The following is a 21,627-nucleotide window of genomic DNA, read 5'->3' as shown; positions in this document are numbered from 1 at the left end:
TTCGGGAGTACACCGTACTTCAGAGTTGGCCGTCCTGTTTCCATTTTGTAAGCAGGGCACAACTTACATTTATCCCACAAGGCCTTATCCAGTTCCGAGGCTGCTATGTTCTGTTTCAAGCTGTACCAATGCTTGATAGTTGCATACTTCATCGTCTGGACAAGTGAGAAAAAAGTTTGGAGATTATGGGAGGTGGCTCTACCAGGACGAAGCCCGGTTGGTCGGGTAGCACAAGCTTGTCTAGTAGTAGTCAGGCGGTTAGCTAAGACTTTAGCCAATATTTTTGTATTTCAATTAATCGAGGATAGCAGCCTATATGCATCGCTAGAGCGGGGGGATTTTCCGGGCTTCAATAAAGAGGTAACCATCGCCTCTCTCATTGAAGGTGGGAGTATTCCGACTTCTAGTGACTCCTCATATACCGCCTTGAGGACCGGTGGCATTATGTCTATGTAACTCTTATAAAATTCGGCAGGGAGGCCGTCTAGCCCCGGTGCCTTCCTGTTGCTCAGTTGCATGATTGCCTCTCTAATTTTGTCCATCTCAAATGGTAGGCTAAGGAATTTCCGTTGTTTATCCCCTAACCACCCCAGTGCTATATCTCCCATGAACCTATCCATGTGCCATGCCGTTGTGAAGTGTAGAGTGTTTTGTAGTGCGTAGTGAATACTTCCAGTATTTCATGCGTGTCTCCATGCATGTTCTCCCCGGGCCCTTCTATCGCCAATATGTGGGTTGCAAATCTCGGGCATCTTATCTCCTTTGCCAATGCCCTCCCTGGTCGTTCCCCTTTCCCGTATTTACAGGCCACCCAGTGCCACCCTTTGAATTTCTTCTCTTTCCGCCATCTCTTCATACTCTGATAGCTTCTCCCGAAATTCTCGTTGTGCCTGGCTTGCCATCCTCCCCTCCATTTTCCCCTCCAATGCTTTCAGTTCCCATTCTACTTTCTGAAGCGTTCTTTGAATATCCCTCAGTACCCCAAAACGTTTGGATATACAGAATCCCCTAATCGTGTTTTTAAACGCTTCCCAAACCACTTCCACACTGTTCACTGAATCTTTGTTTCTAGCGAAAAAGTCTTGTATTTCCTCCCCCAGCTCGGTTTGAAAGACTGAGTCTGTCAGAGCACCTGGTTGCAGCCTCCAGCAAGGCTTTGGTCTATCATACCCAGGTATTGTGAGTGCTATCTTCACCGGGCAGTGGTCTGAGAAGGTTCTTGCCGGATGAAGGACTTGACGGATTCCAGAACCCAACCCCCTTGACACTAAGCAATAATCAATGCGCGCCCATGTTCCTGTGTATGATCTGAAATGAGTGCCCTCTTTCTGTTGGGGATGAACATAGGGCCAGCTGTTTATTAGTCCGCCTTTTTCCATAATACCCTGCATGACCTCCTGAAAGCGATTATAGTGATGCATCTGTGGATTAGATCTGTTGCACGCCAGGTTCAAAGCTAAAATAAACTCCCCCTTCATATTAAATGTGTGGAACCCACAGTAAGGATCTTCCCCCCCATATTGTCGTGTAAAATTCGGGGGTGTCTATGTTGGGACCATAGCAATTTGCCAACGCAACAGTTTCTCTGCCCAGTCTTCCCCATGCTACAACATATCTCCCATTAGGATCTTTCATCGCTCCCAATAATTCAAAAGGCGTCCGCTTTTTAATCAGTATGGCTGTACCTCGGGCGTAAGAGTAGTAGAAGGCAAATAATCTTAGGCTGGCCCATTTGCTGGTGAATGTGCTTGGAGATTTTGGATTCATGTGTGTTTCTTGTAGCATAGCGATTTGTATCTGTTGTCTGTCTAGATATGACAACAGCGGTCTACACTTTCTCGCATCCCCTAAGCCTCTGATGTTCCATGTTAGTACTCTTAGTGTACTGTCTTCACCGTAGCCATTTTCCTAGCCCGCCACTTTATATCCCGGTCGGTGCAATGTAACAATGTCAGTTATCTGCCCTTCTGTTGGTTCAGTGCATCCCAATGAAGCGTTCCTGCTACTAACAACCCTTCCAGCGGCTCACAACCTCCCACTGAAGCATCCCAATCATGCCAGCATCACCCTTCCCACCCCCCTCCCCATCAACAAACATTAGAACTACCATAGGAGTTATCCTTGGTTAGAATAAAGATGTCTAATTGTAAAAACTGTGGGGTTGTTATGCTGGGTGGCCCACGATTACCTCTCACTCCTCCAGGATCTCAACGTTACCGCCCTTTCCCCTGGATGAGTGTCAAGGGTGTCCGGTTATTCAGTTCTTTCACGTCGTTATCGAAATCCATATCTTGTTAGCCATAGTGTGTCCAATTGACAGCCAGTTGTGAGTCCAGAGTTATTTATCATCTTGCATCCCTGTCACATTAATATGGAGCGTGGGACAAGAGTCAAGAGAGCTATTTTCTGACTTTTTAAGCACTATTCTACACCCGATGTCTGTTTCATGGTGCTCCTCCAGATCCGGGGCCATGTGCTTTTGTTTCTTGATCTTTTTTAGGAAGTCTTCTACTTGCCGAGGCGGGGCGTAAATCCTATGCGCCCCCTGGTAAGTGATGCGCAGCCGGGCTGGGTAAAGTAATGCATATGCGATTTGAGCCTCCCTTAATTTTTGCTTTACATGGATAAACTTCCGTCTTTCTTCTTGCACATGCAACGTAAAGTCTGGGAACATGGTAAAGGGTATTCCGTCGTTCGTTAGCTCTTTTCTCTCTCGCCACCCGTAGAGCTGTATCGCTGTCCCTATAGTTTAGAAGACTCGCAATTATTGGTCTAGGTGTGCTTCCAGGAGGTGCCTTAGGTCCGAGCGCCCGGTGGGCCCTTTCTACAATGAATTGTGAGGACAGCGATTCTGCTCCTATCACCTCTTTAAGTAATTTTTTTACATATTCCACCATCATGCCTGTGCTCGTGCTCTCTGGAATTCTCAAAAATTGAATGTTATTCCTCCTACTGCGTGCTTCTATGTCCTCGTTCTTGGCGGCTATGATTTTTAAGAGTTTATCCATTTGCGTAACAGTTTTCTGCAGGTGGGCCGCTGTGTCTTCCGTGTCCGATATGCGTTGCTCAGCCTCTTTTATCCGTGTTTCGTGCCCTTCCAGTTTGAGCTATCGCGTCCATCCTCGTCGTGAGTGTATCCATCTTGTCTGCCATAGTGGCAATTCCCTGCCGCACCTCCGTAAGCATTGATTTCAGTGCTTCACTTGCCTCTGGCTGGTGGTCCTGAGTTCCCCCGACTGCTCTGACCTCCTCCCCTGGTGATTGTTGCCTGGTTCCCTTCTTAGTTTCGAATGTAAGACGAGGCTGGCGCATGTCCATTGTCCCCATTATGGTGTCTAGCCGTGGCCAACCTCTTCTGGTTGTGTTATGCACTTCTCTTAGTTCCCAGTGCGTCTGATTTGAGCTAGTAGGCTCTGATTTGAGCTAGTAGGCTTGCAAAACGTGGTATCTCCTTGCGTTTACCTGTGCAAGATCGTGGTGTACACTGTGACGTTATTTTGCCTTCTCGTGCTCGGTATTAAGACCAGTGCGGCCGCCCCCCCACCTTCTCCCACCACCTGGTACTTTTGCCTGTAGGTATCAACTCACCCTCTACAGTTCCCTTCAATAGGTGCACAGTAGGACACAGCACATCGATACCCTGCTTCGCGGTGCAACTCTGTTGTTGCCAATGATATCGCACCTCTGATTCACTGCAGTGCCCTGCCACCAATGTACCCTGCATTGTCAGTGCCGCGATTTATTCTCTGCCTTGCTTCCTTGCTTGCGTACAATATGGTGCTCCCCCTTCTCTGTCACTGCGGGATTATGTGTGTCGCTAGGTCCCAGGACCATCTTTACAGTTGGAAAGATGCCGTTTTTAGGCGATAGACCCTTCCAAGTATAATTCCCTCCACTCAGCAATGCTCGCAAAGCCGGTACAGTCACCATCCAGATCAGCGCTGATTCAAAGCACCACCTGCGGGCGGCGCTCGCCGTTCCTCTATTGCTACCAGTCTCTCTCCCGCCGCACCAGCAGACAGCATCCGATGGCCTCCGGGAGCTATGCCACTCCCCACTGCCCTCTCACTGCTTTTGTGCTGTGCTGTCGGGTTGTTATCTGTGCAGCCAGAACTTGGTCCTGGGCCGAGTCAGGTAGCAGAGGCAGGCAAACGCCGGCGTGCTTACGATCGCCCACAGAGCGCCCGCTCTGCCATTTTGTGTCACCGGCCTAGCCGCCTCGTGTATATCCCGGGGCTTGCGTGCCTGCTGTGCCCCACTCTGCTCCAGCCGGGCCAGGGGCACCTCTCTCGCCTTTTCTCTTCGCACTTCTCACGTCACAAATCGCTCCCAGCTCCTCCAAACCCAGCTCCACTGCAGCTGCCAATGTTCCGCGGTATTAACCCGCACTTTCACAGGCGTATCAGTGGATTTCGGACCAGGATAATTAACGGATTAATGCCGGACTGCCGGAGCCTCACTCAGTGGCGGCCATTCCGCTCGTGCGCCGCCTAGCGCCCCGCATACCACCAGAACTTGCAATGCTGCAAAATGGAAAAGATTTGTTGTATATTACAATAACAGCAAAATCAATCCTTTAGATGCTTCTATACAAAACATTATTTGTAACATTTACAACGAACAGGACTGGCTTACACGTCTATTTGTGTGCACCTTGCAGCTGTGGCTGCATACTTACAAAATAGGCAACATCTGTCACTGTTCAGAGATCCAGTAATCATGGCCTTCATGGAAGGTTTAAAGAGGATTCCTCCTACCCCAGTGTGGAATCTCAACATTGTCCTCACAGGGCTCATGATTCCACCTTTTGAACCATTTTTCAAATATCCTTTACAGCTCCTCTCATGATAAGTAGCTTTCCTCATTGCTATCACATCAGTGAGTTGGTGAGCTACAGGCATCAACGCTAGAAGAACCTTTCAGCTACACAAAGACAGGATAGTTCTCCATAACAACCCCAAATTCCTTCCTAAAGTAGTTTCTGCTTTTCCTATAAACCAATCAGTTGAGTTACCAGTTTTCTTCCCTCAACCTGATTCAGTAGCAGAACGCGCTCGTTTCACGCTTGACGGTAAAAGAGCTTTACTGTACTACATAGATAGAAAAAAGGAATTCCAAAAAACAACTGTTTGTAGCATTTGCTCCACCTTATAAAGGCAATCTTATCTCTAAATCTGGTATTGCAAGATGGATTGTTAAATGCATTAAAAAATGCTATACTAAAGCCAAAAGTACTTTAGCTATACCCTCTAGAGCGCATACCACTTGCAAAATAGGGGCTTCTGTGGCCTTTTTAAGTAACATCACTCTAGCTAACATATGTAAAGCAGTTACATGGTCTACACCACACACATTTACCAAACACTATTGTGTAGATGTGTTAGCACGACAACAGGGTAATGTAGGCCAAGCAGTACTTAAAACACTGTTCCAAACAACTGCACCATCTACAGGTTAGCCACCGCCTTAGGAATATACTACTTTATAGTCTATGCAAAGCATGTGTATCTCCAGCACACATGCCTCGAACGGATAATGTTACTTACCCAGTAAGCATCTGTTCTTCGCATGTAGAGCTATAGATTCACATGCGCCCACCCGCCTCAACGGGTTCCTGTAGTTGCTCAAATTCTTCATTCTACATTTATACGCATGGACATCTCTATACTACACTAACTCCATTCTCACCCTCTTGCGGTAAAACAATCTAACAATGGAGTCGATGACCATGCGCACTATCACCAAAAGGAGGAGTCCCCTTACCTTGTGACTAAAAGACTTCTTCGAAGAAAAACAACTTGCAAACATCCAGACCCAACACTAGATGGCAGGAGTATGCAAAGCATGTGAATCTACAGCTCTACATGTCAAGAACAGATGCTTACTGAGTAAATAACATTATCCTTACCCCATAAGCATCTGTTTGTGGCATATAGTGCTATAGATTCACATGCGCACACCCTCATCCCTAGACACCTGCGGCTGTTCCAGTATCTTTCATTAACTCTTTCCTCTTATGCATCAACATCTCTCTACATACATCTTTTCGCTTCACACTCCATCCTCACCCGCCGTGTGGGAAAACAATCTAACAATGGAGTCGATGACATGTGCCTTTTCACGAAGAATAGTATTTACATTACCTTGTGACTCAATAGACTAATTTGAAGAAAAACAGCTTGCACACATCTGGCCCCAAATTAGATTGCAGGTGTATGTACAGCATGTGAATCTACAGCACTACATGCCACAAACCGATGCTTTCAGAGTAAGTAATATTTTCCTTAGCCATGATGCCCAGTAGCCACACTGCTAAACTGCATGTCTACAAATCATTGCCACAGTCGGTGAATCCCCATGCTGTAGTGCCAGTGGCAGAGCCAGTGGTCTCAAAGGTGAGACTTTTTGGCTTTGCCTATGCGTGTTAGGTCTTGGCACAACACCCCTGTGAATCTGAGCAAATCAGTTAATCTCCCCATGTGTGAAAAATAAAAAATATGCCCTTTGGCAAAAAATCCTATCACATAAAGAAAAGCAATTGTGCCCATGTCTTGGTGAAAATGTATTGGGAAACAGATATATGTTGTCAAAATAAAAGCAGTTAACATCTGTTGTCACAGTAAACATCCATTTCAAAGAAGAAAAGGGCTTCCTTGAAGAGTGTGAGGCATAGAAAAACATAGCTACAGATGCCAAGATGGTCTAGGAGGACAATAGGGAAGAAGAAATAATAAAAGTAGTGGAGAAGCGTGGCTCAGGGGTTAGAGGCGGCAGACCTGGAGCTTGAGTTCGGTCCGGGACCAGGGTTCAATTCCCCGCCTCGGCGGGTCTTGGGCTCAAAAATTCCGCGGACTCGTTAATTCTCGCTCCGGTGCCTTCTCAGCTCACGGGTTCACACTCTGCGACTCTGGGCAATAGCTTGCTTAATCTCCACAACGGCCCCTCGCGGCGGGATGCCTGGCTTTCACCTTGTGGATACCCTTCCAGGGCTATCGCACAGGGGAATACCAGGACGGGTTCCCTATGCAAGCGCCGAGATGCCCCAGGGTAATCGCGCGCTATATAAGACTTCATACTTTACTTTACTTTACTTTACCTATATCACAGCTCGGTCAGCGGAAGGACAGCAATCAAGTTGAATCAATCAGTACCTGGTCCATACTCCAGCTGAAAGAAGAGGAAGTGAAGCAAGCACCCACTGGCCAATCAGAAGGCAGCAAATAAGAGTGACAATTAAGCCAACGAATTTTAAGGAATGGTCAGGATGCTAGCCCATTGTTGTATACAATATCTCGCAAGCAAGAGCGTTTGCAGCGCATGTGCTGTCACAGGCAAGACCTTATTACATTCCTAGAAATTCCCAGTATCTCATGTTTACATGGTATATCTCAGAGGAGACCTATGGCAAGGGACAAAGATCTCTCCCAGGATTCCATACTAATCAAGGGATTATCGGATATCCATCTTTGGACTCCCAGCATAAAAGTTAGCCCCTGAGGAAGAAAAAAGTTGACCTCCCAAGGTGACTTCCCAAGATTGCCTGGTTCCTGTAATCTGAAAGTAACAGTCAACTTTGTGCCTATATTACAAAAGTGGTGTAGATTGATAGCTTTTTCCAAGTTCTTAGCACCTTCCTTCCCGGTGTAGCCTACTTAGTAGTTAGTGCCTAGTTCCATGCCTATTTAGGGCATAGAAAGAGAGTGGACGTTTCGAAATCCCTTCTCCTCTTAAAGATCAAATGTTAATGTAGTGCTCTTACCTCAAAAGGAATGGTAACGTAGTGCTTCTCTCCCAAAAATGCAGCATTTATGGGAATGTAACAGATTGAGTACACATCTTTACGTCCGAGAATTTCACATGCCTTTCTCATTGATCTTTTATACTTATTTGTATCTTGGTAGTTCAAACGATTGTAGGATTCCCTAGTTTTCTTTCCGCCCAGTTTTGTTTGCTTTCCGGAACAGATGTGGAAATAACTTCCCTGTTTTAAGTATGGCCTAGAGAAAGAATTAGCGGTTTCTCCAGCCTCCTGTAAGTCGACTCTCTTCATCCATTGGGTTGTTAAACTGTTAGTCACATTTTGTTGCTGTCCATCACTGCGTACAGAATGTAACAGCCCGCATAAGCCATTACCTATCCTGCACTGCGAGAGACAAGGTTTTGCCTGATCATGTGACATCGACCTTAAAAAAAAAAAAAAATACACTGCAGTACAATACTTTACTTAGTTGGCCAGTTCTATTCTCTTTCCAGTCTTTCTAAGCATGTTTGAACCAGTGACAATAATTGAATGCCAGAAGTACCTTTTTTTGTGGGAATAAACCAATCTAAAAAGGGTTTACATACATGCATTATGTTTACCTGCTTGCTAGGAAGCACATGTATTTATATCAAAATGATGTGTGATGGGCATGTTTTCTTTACATTTAAACATTTTATAACTAGGTTTTGGCCACCAATTTAGGCAGCAGGGTGTTATATCTTGTTTACTATTCTTTTTATATTTTTGTTGCATTTGCTTGCAATAAAAAAAATCTTACCCATAGCACCAGCTTGGCAAGGCTAGAACTTTTCACTTTTCTTCTGCTTAGTTACGAGGACACCCATTGTTGATGTAGGGAAAGAAACAGATGGCGAGTTGAATACAAAATTTATAATTCGTTGGCTTCTGCATATTTTTCTTAAAAGTATGTTTTGTTTTTAGGCAGTCTTCTGAACTAAATAAACTTCGTCAGGATTATGCTAGACTAATGAACGAGCTAACAGAAAAAAACAATAAACTGGCCCAGGAGGAACTGCAGAAGAAGAACACAGAGCAAACCATTGCACAGAACAAGGTGACTTACAACTCTCTTAAACTCCAGTGTAATACTCATTTGTGTAAACATTCAAATAAATGTGACAATTTTATTTCAGTTTTGGAAATTTTAATCAAATGAAACATGACGGTCATTAAAATCTTACTGTGAAACAATAAAATGGTTAAGGAAACACATCATATTTTAATGAACAAATGTTTAAAACTTCAGTAAATTTTGGGTAAATAGATTGACGTGACTGATACCATTATCCAAAATGTACCAGTTGTATAATTAACAAGTACATTTTTCAAATAATGGGTCTGGTGATGTTGTCCAAAAATGCTTTCTCAAATTCCTGTCTAGTTTTTAAGCAGAAGAAAATCACCCAATATTTAGAAAAAACTCAAAATAAATGACATATTCCTCTGAAGACTCTGTTCTGCCTGAATCACAATACAAAATCGGAACAGTGGTTATCTTACTAAACTAATAATCCACCTCTTCACTACTCTTGTCAACCTGCACTTCTACTCTTCTTATCAGGGCTGAAAACATATTCGAGAAATGGAGATTACGGAGCTAGGCCCTCCGGTCACAGAGCTGTAATAGTCTTGTTTTGAAATTGCCTCAATACCAGAGAAAACCTCTTACCTGCCAGGGCCTTCCAGTTTGTTGAAGTTAGGTCGTCCTTTCACACTAAACCATTCTGAAGCTTCTCCTCTTCAAGGAGTAAACTGTGATTGGAGTGGAAACGTTATACAAGGGAAGAACAAGTCCACTCTCCCAATTACTTTGCCATTGAACTGTACTCACATACCTTCACTGAACCCAGAAAACCTCTGATGAATGTGTCTGCTCACTGACGAAGCTTCCATAGCTGCAACCATGCATATTGCCTAAGCCACTGTTGGCATTAATGAATGTATGCAAAAGCTAGTAAGTCGATCATGTCACCAGAAAGGGAATCAAAATACTACTTATGCTTGGTAAAGAGAGTAGTGTTGTGTCCAGTTTTGGTTCTGTGTGATCTAAATCTGTTCTACACCATGCAGAAGTGGATATACCTACTTTGGCTGAGGTCCTGGTAGTTGTCCAAGATGGCCAGCTGTGATCAGTGGATGGAAAGAATGCTTATTTCCATCTACCCATCCTACACGGGCACAGCAACTAGCTATATTTTACAGTGGAAAGCTGTCACTACAATAGTCTACCATTTGGCCTCCAAGCCTTGTACACGATTTCAACAACCTACTGACCCTTCTGATGGCCTTGTTTGAGCCTGCACTGCTCCACTGCTTTCCCTAAATTGATGACTGCTTCATCATAGCAGTGTCATGAGAGGAGGCAAAGTACAGCCTAGTGCTGACCATTAGAATTTTCTTAAGTCTGGGCTCTCTGTGAGCTGCATTAGGCCTTCCTTGGCAGCATTGAAGACTGTTCATTTCATAGTACCAGTCCTTGAAAATGTAATTATTCTTCTAGAGAGATTAGACCACTTCATTACCAGCAAGTTCAGGCTTACCTTGTGGTTTCACAGATTTCTGGAACTGCGAATATCCTCATAGGGGTGGTACTCCATGTCAAGCTCCTCATGCTTGGTTTAATCTGGTAGAACACTTGGACCAGCTGTTATCCATCCAGTCAATGCTCATCTTAGTGCTATTACTCCTGGTCCCTGGGCCAGGCTCTGTGTTAGGAATTCTTCATCAATGTGTTGTGATACGAAAAAGATTAATTCCTTATAAATTTGACGATGCTATTGGTGATCGTTGTAGCAGTCACTGCATTTATTTCTATTTATTGCAGTAAAAGTGGTGGTTATCCAAATGAATGAAACAAGGCCATCTTTTACCTAGTGACACCCACTCTTTGTAGCTGTGCAAACCAGCAATGGATTTCTGAGACTGGGCCTTGCAGAGCAACATTTGTCTGCTGGTATCCCACAATACAAGTATTAACAACACCAGATTGAACCATCGGAACAAGTTGGCCCTCTCCCTCCACACACAGCGGTTCCCAGGAAGTTCTCATCTTGTCTTTAAGGCCTGAGGTCATCCAACCATAGATACCTATACTGCTCATTTGAACAATAGATATGAGCACTTCACATCCCTGAAGGACAGGCTGATGTTGGACTGCCCATTTATGCCTCTCCTTGACTCCTCTCATTCTGAGGGTCCTTCTCAAGTTCAGGAACAACGGAGGGTGTTCAGCACTTCCTGATGGCTCCTGTTTGACTTCACGAAGTATGACCCCCTTACGTCTGCTTAAGCAGGCCCTTGTCTTACTTTCATAAAGAAGAGACCTTCTGTATTAAGGGAGGGTGAGTAGTGCGCCCATCCCAAGCACAGTTCAGCAAATGATTTCTCAGATGCTAGCCTTTGCACTCCAAAAGGCTTCCAAGTGGCTGCGTAACGTTCTCTTCCAGAGCACTGCACAGAATCATATGGCTGAGATTCTACCACTCTTAATAAAGGTGAAAAGTCTGCTTACTGAATGATGCTAGAGCTTACTTGCATTAGATGGATACGACTAGTGTGCAGGTGGATATCTGCCTAATTTACCTTGCAGTTATTCGGTCTATCGGAACATGCTGGAGGACTTCCCCCATCTGCCAACAAGACACTGTCAAAAGACATCTGATTCGCCTGTTGTCTCCGTTTTATTCAACTAGACGCTTTCATTCTCTTGGGACCTTAAATAAGTCCTGCCCCGGCTGACGTATGAACCTTCTGAGATACTGTAATCCTCTAGCAGAAGACTTTTTAGGTCTCGCTGGCGAAAGCGCGTTCTCGCCGAGAGACTATAGTCGTCGGGTCAGCCGACAACGAGTGGAGACAAGAGATGGCCATGCGGAGCAGCATTGTACAGCCTTGTCTAGTTACAGGCCAGAGACTCCGCATTTCATCTGTGAAGAAATGCGGTGTCAATAACCAGTAAAGGTAGGGCTTTAAGTGGGATGAAAAAACTTCGGAGTCTCTCAAAGGGGCGTGGCTGATGTAATAAGGGCATGTCCTAAAACACCTAAGCTAAAACCCTGTGCTTGGCATAGAGCCCTCCCTCCCCTCCGTATTCTGCAGCTCTGTCATTACATCCAGACCTGCGTGCGCGTCTCCTTCACGGGAGCCTCTGTGCAGTGCATGCAGTTCGGGGCTCACTGGCTGTAGCTGCCAGGGAGCAGCCCCCTGTGGCACTGATGCCGACAGCAAGCTTTTACCTCGCAGCTGGAGTGTGAGCACATATGACTGTAGCATGTGTGTGTGAACAGATGGGTGACAGGTAGCAGACGCCTGTCCGCGCCATGGCGTGTCTGTCACTGTGTGTTTCTGTGTACCCTCTGAGCACTATGTGGTGTTAGTGCGTGGAGTTGTGAGTGTCTGTGTCCAAACAGATATCTGTGTGCAGATGAGTGTGTGTGTGTCTTTTGGAAACTGCAATTCTCAGTGACATTACACATGTGCTTTTGTCTAGGTTTCGGTACAAAAGGGGGTGGTGATGGACGGAGCATCTGAATCAATCAAACACTCACACCCAGCCAAAAGATCTGGGTTAAATCCATCACCGTTCTTTAGCCCACTCTGCCACCCCAGTTCAGACATGGCTATATGCAAATCAGTCTGACCTTGTGCCTCATGGGAACAGTCCAGCCCGAACTGCCAAGCCATGTCTTCCCTGGACTGGAAACAAGCTTCCGAGGACCGGTTTCTGGCATTCCAGCCGTCTTCAGCCCGGCTTGCTTGAATCCTTTTGTACTGCTTTTGGCCGCCATAAGTGTGGCAGAGTATGCTCAGACGTGAGTCCCTCGCTCACTTTGCCACTGGATTCAAGCAAGTCGGGCTGAAGACGGCTGGAATGCCAGAAACCGGTCCTCGGAAGCTTGTTTCCGGTCCAGTGAAGACATGGCTTGGCAGTTCGGGCTGGACTGTTCCCATGAGGCACAGGGTCAGACTGATTTGCATATAGCCATGTCTGAACTGGGGTGGCAGAGTGGGCTAAAGAACGGTGATGGATTAAGCCCAGATCTTTTGACTGGGTGTGAGTGCTTGATTGATTCAGATGCTCCGTCCTTCACCACCCCCTTTTGTACCGCTTTTGGCCGCCATAAGTGTGGCAGGGTATGCTCAGACGTGAGTCCCTTGCTCACTTTGCCACTGGATTCAAGCAATCCGGGCTGAAGACGGCTGGAATGCCAGAAACCGGTCCTCGGAAGCTTGTTTCCGGTCCAGGGAAGACATGGCTTGGCAGTTCGGGCTGGACTGTTCCAATGAGGCACAGGGTCAGACTGATTTGCATATAGCCATGTCTGAACTGGGGTGGCAGAGTGGGCTAAAGAACGGTGATGGATTAAACCCAGATCTTTTGACTGGGTGTGAGTGTTTGATTGATTCAGATGCTCCGTCCATCACCACCCCTTTTTGTACCGCTTTTGGCCGCCATGTGTGGCAGGGTATGCTCAGACGTGAGTCCCTTGCTCACTTGGTCACTGGATTCAAGCAAGCCGGGCTGAAGACTGCTGGAATGCCAGAAACTGGTCCTCGGAAGCTTGTTTCCTCCGGTCCAGGGAAGACATGGCTTGTCAGTTCGGGCTGGACTGTTCCCATGAGGCACAGGGTCAGACTGATTTGCATATAGGCATGTCTGAACTGGGGTGGCAGAGTGGGCTAAAGAACGGTGATGGATTAAACCCAGATCTTTTGACTGGGTATGAGTGTTTGATTGATTCAGATGCTCCGTCCATCACCACCCCCTTTTGTACCGTTTGTCTAGGTTTCAGCGTCAAGGAGTGTTTTTTATCTAGGGGTGTTTTTTGGCACGTGCCTATCAGATTGTAGGTGATAGATATGATTGTGCATGGATGCTGGTTTGGAAGTGGTACGGATGTGCTTGAGTGTCAGAGTGAACGTGTTGATGTGTGCATCTGATAATCTGTGTGAGCGTGTCTGTGTCCGTATACAGATGTGTTTTGTGTGAGTGTGTCAGTATACTAATGTGTTTGCGTGAGCCTGTCTGTGTCCGTATACAGAAGTATTTGTGTGCGTGTTTCAGTATGTAGATGTTTGTGTGCGTTTGTCTGTATACAGATGTTTGTGGGCGTGTGTCTGTGTCCGTATACAGGCAGCCTGCGGTGCTCCTTGCGCCTCTCTACCTTGCATGTTACCCGGGGGCACAACAACAAAACTCGTAAACTCCACCTGCAAAACAGATCTCGATCTGTGCATAACAGTGAGTTATGCCTTATTTTATTCCCACTTCTCGTATTTGGCAAGGGTGCTGTTGGATTTAAAAAAACTAATTTAGTGGGTTGTGTGGATCCTTGTTAACGCACCCCTTCCTGCTCCATACGGAGTCTGCTGAGCCAGTCTAATATTACAATGGCCTAGCAATCGACCAACCCTGTCATGAGGACGATACGAAGGCTAGGGTTTCATGTAACGCAAAGCAGTCTGGTACTTGTAGTGCCCTAAAGAGTCTACCCCCAAGGTGCTTAGGCTATACCGGGCTCAGACAGCCTCAAACCATGTTAGGCGTTCGATTCACTCCCCGCGCCCCCACCCCTCCCTAAAAATGTAATTGGCACATACTTGAGACTTTAAACAAGCGTTCACTGGACCTTGCCAACCTGTTAGTGTTGTACTCGATCTACTGTTGCGAATGTGTATTTTAGAAACGAAAAAAAAGTTGCCTTAATATAGTAGCCCAGTTGCTTGGAAACCGAAGGCCTGAAAGTAGCAAATTAAGAATGCTTACGCCCGCCGTCCCCTCACCGCCCAGCCTTTCAAGTAGATGTGGTCAGCAGAATGCCATCCCAGATGGGCCAGCAGCGCCAATGATTATGCCAGTGATCAATGGTGTAAACAGTCATAATGTAAGTAGGACACTTACCAGGCATAATGTAAGTGGGACACTTACCAGGCATAATGTAAGTGGGACACTTACCAACTGTCAGGCCAGACTAAAACTACAGAATCCATGGTCTGTGGCAGGGGCGAATCCGGGAGGGTGGTAGGATTCCTGAGCCCCCAATCCCGCAGTGGCGCACTGGGGGCTTTTGTACTAATTGCAGTGTTTGATCTGGAAGTGCATGAGCGCAAATGTTGGGGAGCAACATTGTAAAAACAAGGGCATGAAAAACTTGGATATTATCGAATAGTAATGTTTTGCAAAATACATGTAGCCTTTCATCCGAATGCGCATCACGCTCGTTTCCACACTAGTTGGACTCTGTTCCCACGTGTTATAAGGTCTGCTGTTTCCCCTGTTGCGACCGGTCTGCTTTCTGGTCTGCAATCCATTCTATAGCTACAAGCGCCATACCTTGCTTTTTGTTACCACTTTTTTCTATGTGATATATAATGTGGGCACTCAACATGGAGGGTTTTAAAGCGCAGCCCATGCCGACGACATTCTGATTAACAAGCATTTGCAATGCAATAGGTCTTGCATTTGCGAGAGTTTAAGCTATTAGCATTGCAAATGACAATGCCTTTTATTTGTTTTACAAACCAAAACATAAATAAAAGACATTGTCATTTACAATGCCAAAAGCTCAAACTTACGTAAATGCGAGACCTATTGCATTGCAAATGCTTGTTTTATGGATGACTTCTTTGTTGTTGACAGTAAGCATGCAGCAGACCCTTTGCAGCTCAAAGCCATTCAGTCTTTCACAGGACAGTATGGTCCCAAGAACTAATCCCAACTTTCTATCATTACATTACATACACCCTCTATTTATTTATTTATTTTGAAAGTTTTATATAGCGCGAACAAGATCTTTGCAGATATCAGAGCGCTTTACAGACGAAGGTAATAGCATGTGAGTACATAATAATTGGGGTGGGGAAGGTACATGTGGGAGCATAGTCGGACTCAACAGCATAGTCAGATCAAACAGATACATCAATAATGATACAAGTACAAATAAGTAATAGCGTAAACAATCAGGAAGGTCAAAAATACGAGTCATACAAAAATGCAAAAAAAGAAAAAAAATCAGCAGAACTGAATGGTACAGCGACTGTAAATATCATACCCAGTAATAATTCAAGTGTATTTAGCCATGAGGATAGCTTTTACTTCTTTCTTAAAAAGTATGGTGGAGGAGATGAGCCTGGTTTCAGGGGGGAGTGAGTTCCAGATCCTAGGTGCCATTCCTGAGAAGGAGCGCTTATAGGTTTTTTCCTTGCGAAATCTTTGGGGATTTAGCAAGAGATTGTTTGTGCCTCTAGTGTTTCTGGAGCCTCCAGAAATAGTCCGCTTCTGAGCGAGGTATCCAGGTGAGCTCAGGTGGACAGCATTGTGCGTCATGCAGGCGATTTTCAGATGTATTCTGGCTTCAAAAGGCAGCCAGTTCAGGGATTTCAGATCAGGGGAATGTGTGAATGTTTTTTTGATCCAGTGATGAGTCTCGCTGCGGCGTTTAGAGAAGCTCTTCTGGGTGCCGTAGTAGTTAGGGGGAGACCGCAGAGGGCGATGCTGCCGTAGTCTATTCGAGGGATGACTAGTGCTTGTACCGCAGTATGGAAATCTTTGGCTGGAAGGAAGGGTTTGAGTTTCCTTAAGGTATTGATCTGGTAGTTCGCACCCTTAGTTGCTTTGTTGATGTGTTCCTGCATGTTGAGGTTGGTGTCGAGTGTTATGCCTAAAGATTCTGCTGAGTCCACAATGGTAGGATGAACATTGAGTGGCGTTAGGTGTTTAAGCCAAATTTGAGCGGTAGTGATTTTCGCGGGAGGTGCCTGGATACCTAAATGCTGAGATTTTTCTTCTGACATTGTGTTCGCTTCCTTATGCTTTCTTGGATGAGGAGACATCGCACAGTCTTGTAGTCAGATGAGCTTTGCGATTTTACATTGATAAAACTAATGGCCTACATACAAACAGTCATGTGCTTGAGACTTTTGGAGAAAATGATGGTTGCCTAGGGGCTACTGAGACAACCATTGTCATATGGTTTAAGCCACGTATCACCAGTTGTTTCACTCTGCAAAGAGTCCAACGTCCATCTGGTTCCCAGATACACTACACTACACCATGGTTTCGGTGGCATCAGTAGCATTCGCCGGGATTTGTGGGCGAACCTCTGCACATTCTGGCAAAACTATACTAAGACATATCAAAAGAATAAAGTTACATTCTGTCAGGATTCTTTCGTATATATGCCAATGCCTCACCATGAGTTTGACTACAAACACTCAGTAGAACAAGCACTGCGTACGAGATTGAGGGTAATAGGGAAGAAGGATAAGGGAAATAAGAAACACTAGAATGGCCACACAGACCTAGCGCTGCTGTCCTTGCTCTCTAGCTGCCCACCTTCGATGTCGAAACACAATATGTTATTGTGTGCGCAACTGTTGGAAAAGCAACACTCTTCTTATGTGTTAAATTAATTATTCATACTCCTCACTGTAGACTAAAAGTGAGTCACAGAGAATTGAAATATATTTACATCTTACTGTTTATTACAGTTAAACATGACCAGCACGCACGCTGGATTATCAATAGGTAAGTAGTTTTCTAAAGAAGCAAGGACTCTTGTGGATGAATTGCTGTGCAGCCTATACTGCAAAAAGTCAAGAACAAATTGCTTATTGCTAATCAAGCCTGTGTGCTGGTCATGTCTGTTTAATGTTGTTAAGGGTGATACCCTTATAAGGAAGGATAGGGGATTGTCCATCCTGATCAGAGCACCACATCAAAGAAACTATATTCACTATACGTGATAGGTGCGAGCGCCTTGCTTCAGTCTGTTTAGCTGTAAATCACTTACTGTTTATTACAGGACTTTATGAGCTGTAGATTCTGTTAAAAGTAGTTAAAGTTTTGCATTGGTTTCTCAATAACGACCTTAAACCTCGAGTAACCCCTAGTGTATCTGTGCTTAGTTTGTTTTCATATACCTATTCCAAATGTTTTAATGTTAAGAGAATTGTTGTACTTTTCCACGGCATTACAACCAAAAAATTTCATGAGCTAAATACTTAAGTTTACATTTTTGTATTTTCTCTCTTCTTTAAGGCTCAGCTGCAAGATGCCGAGCTCAGATGGGAGGAAATAGAAACCTACCTCAGGAAAAGAACAGCCGAATTTGAAGCTGCACAACAAGGTTACACAAATTAATGTTTTCATACTACATAGAGGAAAATATGTTTTTGTTAAGATACCTTTTTTATTACAAGAACTTAATGTTTATTTTGTTTTCTTGCCACTGTTCCAAACCTGTGCTGTTCATAAAATTGATAAAGTGCAGTTCACGCATAACACATCAGGTTTTCGGTCAAGACATAATTGATTGCAAACCGGTTTTTTCGCTTTATTGCCTCAACGTTTGGTTGGAATCTGTCATGCACTCTTGTGCATCTAAAACCAAATGTGTGTTCACAATATTACTTTTGCCAAAATAATTCCACGAATTTCATGGTGAGGTCTGATTTTCATAATATAAAGGAGGAAGACTGGAGGGGAAAAGAGATGTCTGATGCTGGAAGAAGGCTGGGGGAGAGGAAACTTGATGTCAATCACTATCCATCCTACACCACTCCAAACCCCTAATCTCTTTTTGTGTGTGTCTGTGTGTGTCTGTCTGTGTCTTACTGGTAGTCGGCAGTATACAGTTAGAACCTTGTTTCCATACGAAAAGCATTTTTGTCTTGCCTATATGTTAGGCGAATATTCACAACATTTTCCCCCAAAAAGTGTGCCGGTTATTCTAGTTGTCATGAACAACTACAGGGGCAACCCACCAACCTGAACCAGGGGCAGCCAATATATATGTCTAACAACAGTTCAGGAGACAATTAATAAACCACACTAATAATCAATTCACACTTAAACAAATTCACATTTATAACAGAAAGAGGAAAGAGAAAAAGAAACAAGGAGAACCATAAATCAGAAAAAATCTTTAGAAAAATATCACAAATTTATTATAAATATATAGAATCAGATAAGGTTATTCTAGTTGTGCATGGAAAGTTTGGGGGTGATCCATCAAGCTGGGGTCAAGAAAACAGGGGGGTCCCATGGTAATTCTCATAGGGATTTTGAACACGACTGCTGCCCAAAATGCTGAACGGAATTACACCAGATTAGGCAGAAAGGTAGCTCTTGGTCCAGAAAGCATGCTTTTTTTTATTTGGTGTAAATCAGTTCAGTAGTTTTTGCTAGAGTCTAGTCAGTCCTCATTGGTTGGTGAAAACCTGAACAATATGCTTTGGCAGCCATTACAAGACTCTAGGACCTGGTCGCTGTGTCCTGAAAAGGAATTTAAAAAAAGAAATGGAAGTGGGCAGGGTGAGCACACCCAGACCCGAAAGGCCATGTATGGGGGGTCCCAAGTGGGTACCCTCTTTATTGTTTGGCCAAAACATGCTGTGGCAGTACTTACAGGACTCTGAGGCAAGGTCCCCATTGAAATGTATTGTAGTGAATGCTTGCTTTCGAGGGTCACATAAAGGTGAACGTATAAAGGGTGATACCAAATTTTAGTTACAGTACAAATTATTTGTTGATGGTACCATACTCGTTTTAGGAATTGTGGTGTGTTCTAAGGTGATTTTATACTGTGAAAAAGCAGTTTGCTGGGATTTCATGAATGGTGTTTGAGAGAAAAATGTTTTCTCATATTTTTCCTATAGAGGTTATGAAAGGTGCTAAGGTGCTAAAATTAAAGCATATTTTTTGTAAATTAATGCTATCTTGCTCAGTAATGTTAAAATGAAGTCTGACGTTCTCAGTAAAACATGTACTTCCAAAAGAAGTAGCCTGTGATTTGGTTCCCTGGTGTTACACTGCGGCCTCCCAGAGTGTTTTAAAGAACAACTATACAGTCTTACAAAAATGTGGCACACATGAAGCCATCGTAATTTAATCAAGCTGGTAACACTTAAAACATTTAATTTAGAAAGAAACCAAATGAAGTGGTTCATGTGGCCATAGAAGTTATGGTTAGTGCTGTAGAAAGAAAAATTAGGATACATTTTTAGAGGGTTCTCAAATATCTTCCTCTTATATTTCATTGAAACATTCTGATATGCAGACTGAAACATGCACTTTCAACACCAGCAGCAGACTGCCAGTTATATCCCTGGTGATCAGCAGCTTTACTACAGTGTTCTAAAGAGCAACTAGAGTGCTAAAATTCTGAATTCATGCCAAAAGTGTGACTACATATCGGACCATGCAGGTTAGAAGGAAGGGGGCTGGTGCATGGACTTGGAAAACAGAGAGTAGGGAGGAGGTGGTTAGGGCAGCAAGCAAATTGTTTAGGGCCGACTGGAAGGGTAGAACAGTGGCCATACTGGGCTGTAATGAGAGAGCTGGGGCATAGACTTGGACAATGGATGGTGGAGTGGAGCAGCCCAAGGCTAGGCCCTGTGTCCAAACTCCCTCCCCTGCTTTGCGATGGACATCTTACTTAATGTTAAAAAAAAAAAACTAGAAATTCACTGAAAAACCTAAGGTTACAGGGACATTATGGTTAGGAAATAGAATTTTGAAAAAAACATTCGAATTTCACTAAAAACCAAAGGTTACAGGGACATGATAGTCGGAGTTTACACGCGCACAAGACCATAGAATTTCAGCTTTTATAGTTAGAATTTTCAAGTAACTATAGCTTGTGCCCTAAGGTAACTATAACTTGCACCATCGCCATGCACTGCTAATTACCCCAGATATTCATGGCATCTTCTATGACATCATTTATAATATCACTAACATTTGCAGTACAATTATTGATGAGAAAACTGTGCGTTGCGAGTTATAGTTACCTTAGGGCACGAGGTATAGTTACTTGAAGTGAGTGAATGACCCCCAAGCCCTGGTTGAGCAGCAGCCATACATATCTTTCTTCCCGGACAAACTGGTGCTTCAGGCAAAAGTGGCTTTCTTGCCAAAAGATAGTAACGCCCTTCCACATAGGACAATCCATCACCTTGCTGTCTTTCTACACTCCACTGTATCCCTCCAAGGCAGCGCAGCATTTTGATCCTATAAGTTCCTCAGTTTTTACATCCGTCAGACTAGAGACCATTGATTGGAATATCAACTTTTTGTGGGCTTCTCTGGAGTCCAGAAGGGGAATACCATACAAGAGAGAACCATCTCCTGTTTGATTCTTTTGCATAAAGATTTGCTATGGACTAGCCAAGAAGCAGCCCCTAGTAAGCTTACACACTCATTGCCCCAGGGCAAAGATTGCTTGCTACCCCTGGTGGGCACTGTGTCAGTCTTGGACGTCTGCCAGTCTGGGTGTTTCTCCACACATTCACAAAGTACTATTGCCTGGACACACAGGTCTGTTGGGAATGGGCACTTCGCCTAACTTTTCCTGCAGGATTTGCTGGTCTACGCTATTCCAGAGACACACCACCTGGAAAGATACTGCTTTGGTATTTATTCATAAGGTAAGAAATCTGCTGTTTTAAGTCTCTATCAGAGAACAAGTTACCTTTGGTAATACCTTTTATTGCAGAAACTCTTTCTAACTGCAAATTCTGCACTGACCCTCCCTCCTTCCCTTTCTGTGGAAAGGATGCATCCGGTCCAGTAATAAGGTTCTAATCTAAAGATCTGCACACTGGCATATTTTGGTTTGTAAGGGCTGAGCGCTGCGTCAGGCGGTGCAGATAGAGTTAAGAAATAAACTGACATCATTTCGCTGTGGTGGCACAGATATAGTGACCTGATATCTTATCCAGGTTGGGACAGACCTGATGTGGATATGCATGTGGCACTTACTGGTGTGGAAGGGGATTGCTATGAAACATCTTGTGGATCCAGTCTTGCACCTGGGGACATTGAAAAGGTGAAAAATCTATGG

The 21,627-nt window shown here is 44.4% G+C and overlaps 1 protein-coding gene across 16 annotated transcripts in view; it reads left to right on the top strand.

The window, feature by feature from the left end:
• The window catches only part of KTN1 (kinectin 1), a 467,921-nt gene that overhangs the window by 161,623 nt on the left and 284,671 nt on the right, over nt 1-21,627 (top strand). For all 16 annotated transcript variants that reach the window (XM_086937462.1, XM_086937458.1, XM_086937457.1 and 13 more), the window contains exons 9-10: nt 8,705-8,837; nt 17,823-17,910. In XM_086937462.1, the coding sequence (XP_086793588.1) occupies nt 8,705-8,837; nt 17,823-17,910 (221 nt within the window). The remainder of the gene's footprint in view (nt 1-8,704; nt 8,838-17,822; nt 17,911-21,627) is intronic.

Source organism: Lissotriton vulgaris, chromosome 9 (assembly GCF_964263255.1).
Source record: "Lissotriton vulgaris chromosome 9, aLisVul1.2, whole genome shotgun sequence".
Lineage (NCBI taxonomy): Eukaryota > Metazoa > Chordata > Amphibia > Caudata > Salamandridae > Lissotriton > Lissotriton vulgaris.
Note: the sequence above shows the minus strand (reverse complement) of the source record. Positions and strands in the feature narration are given on the sequence as shown.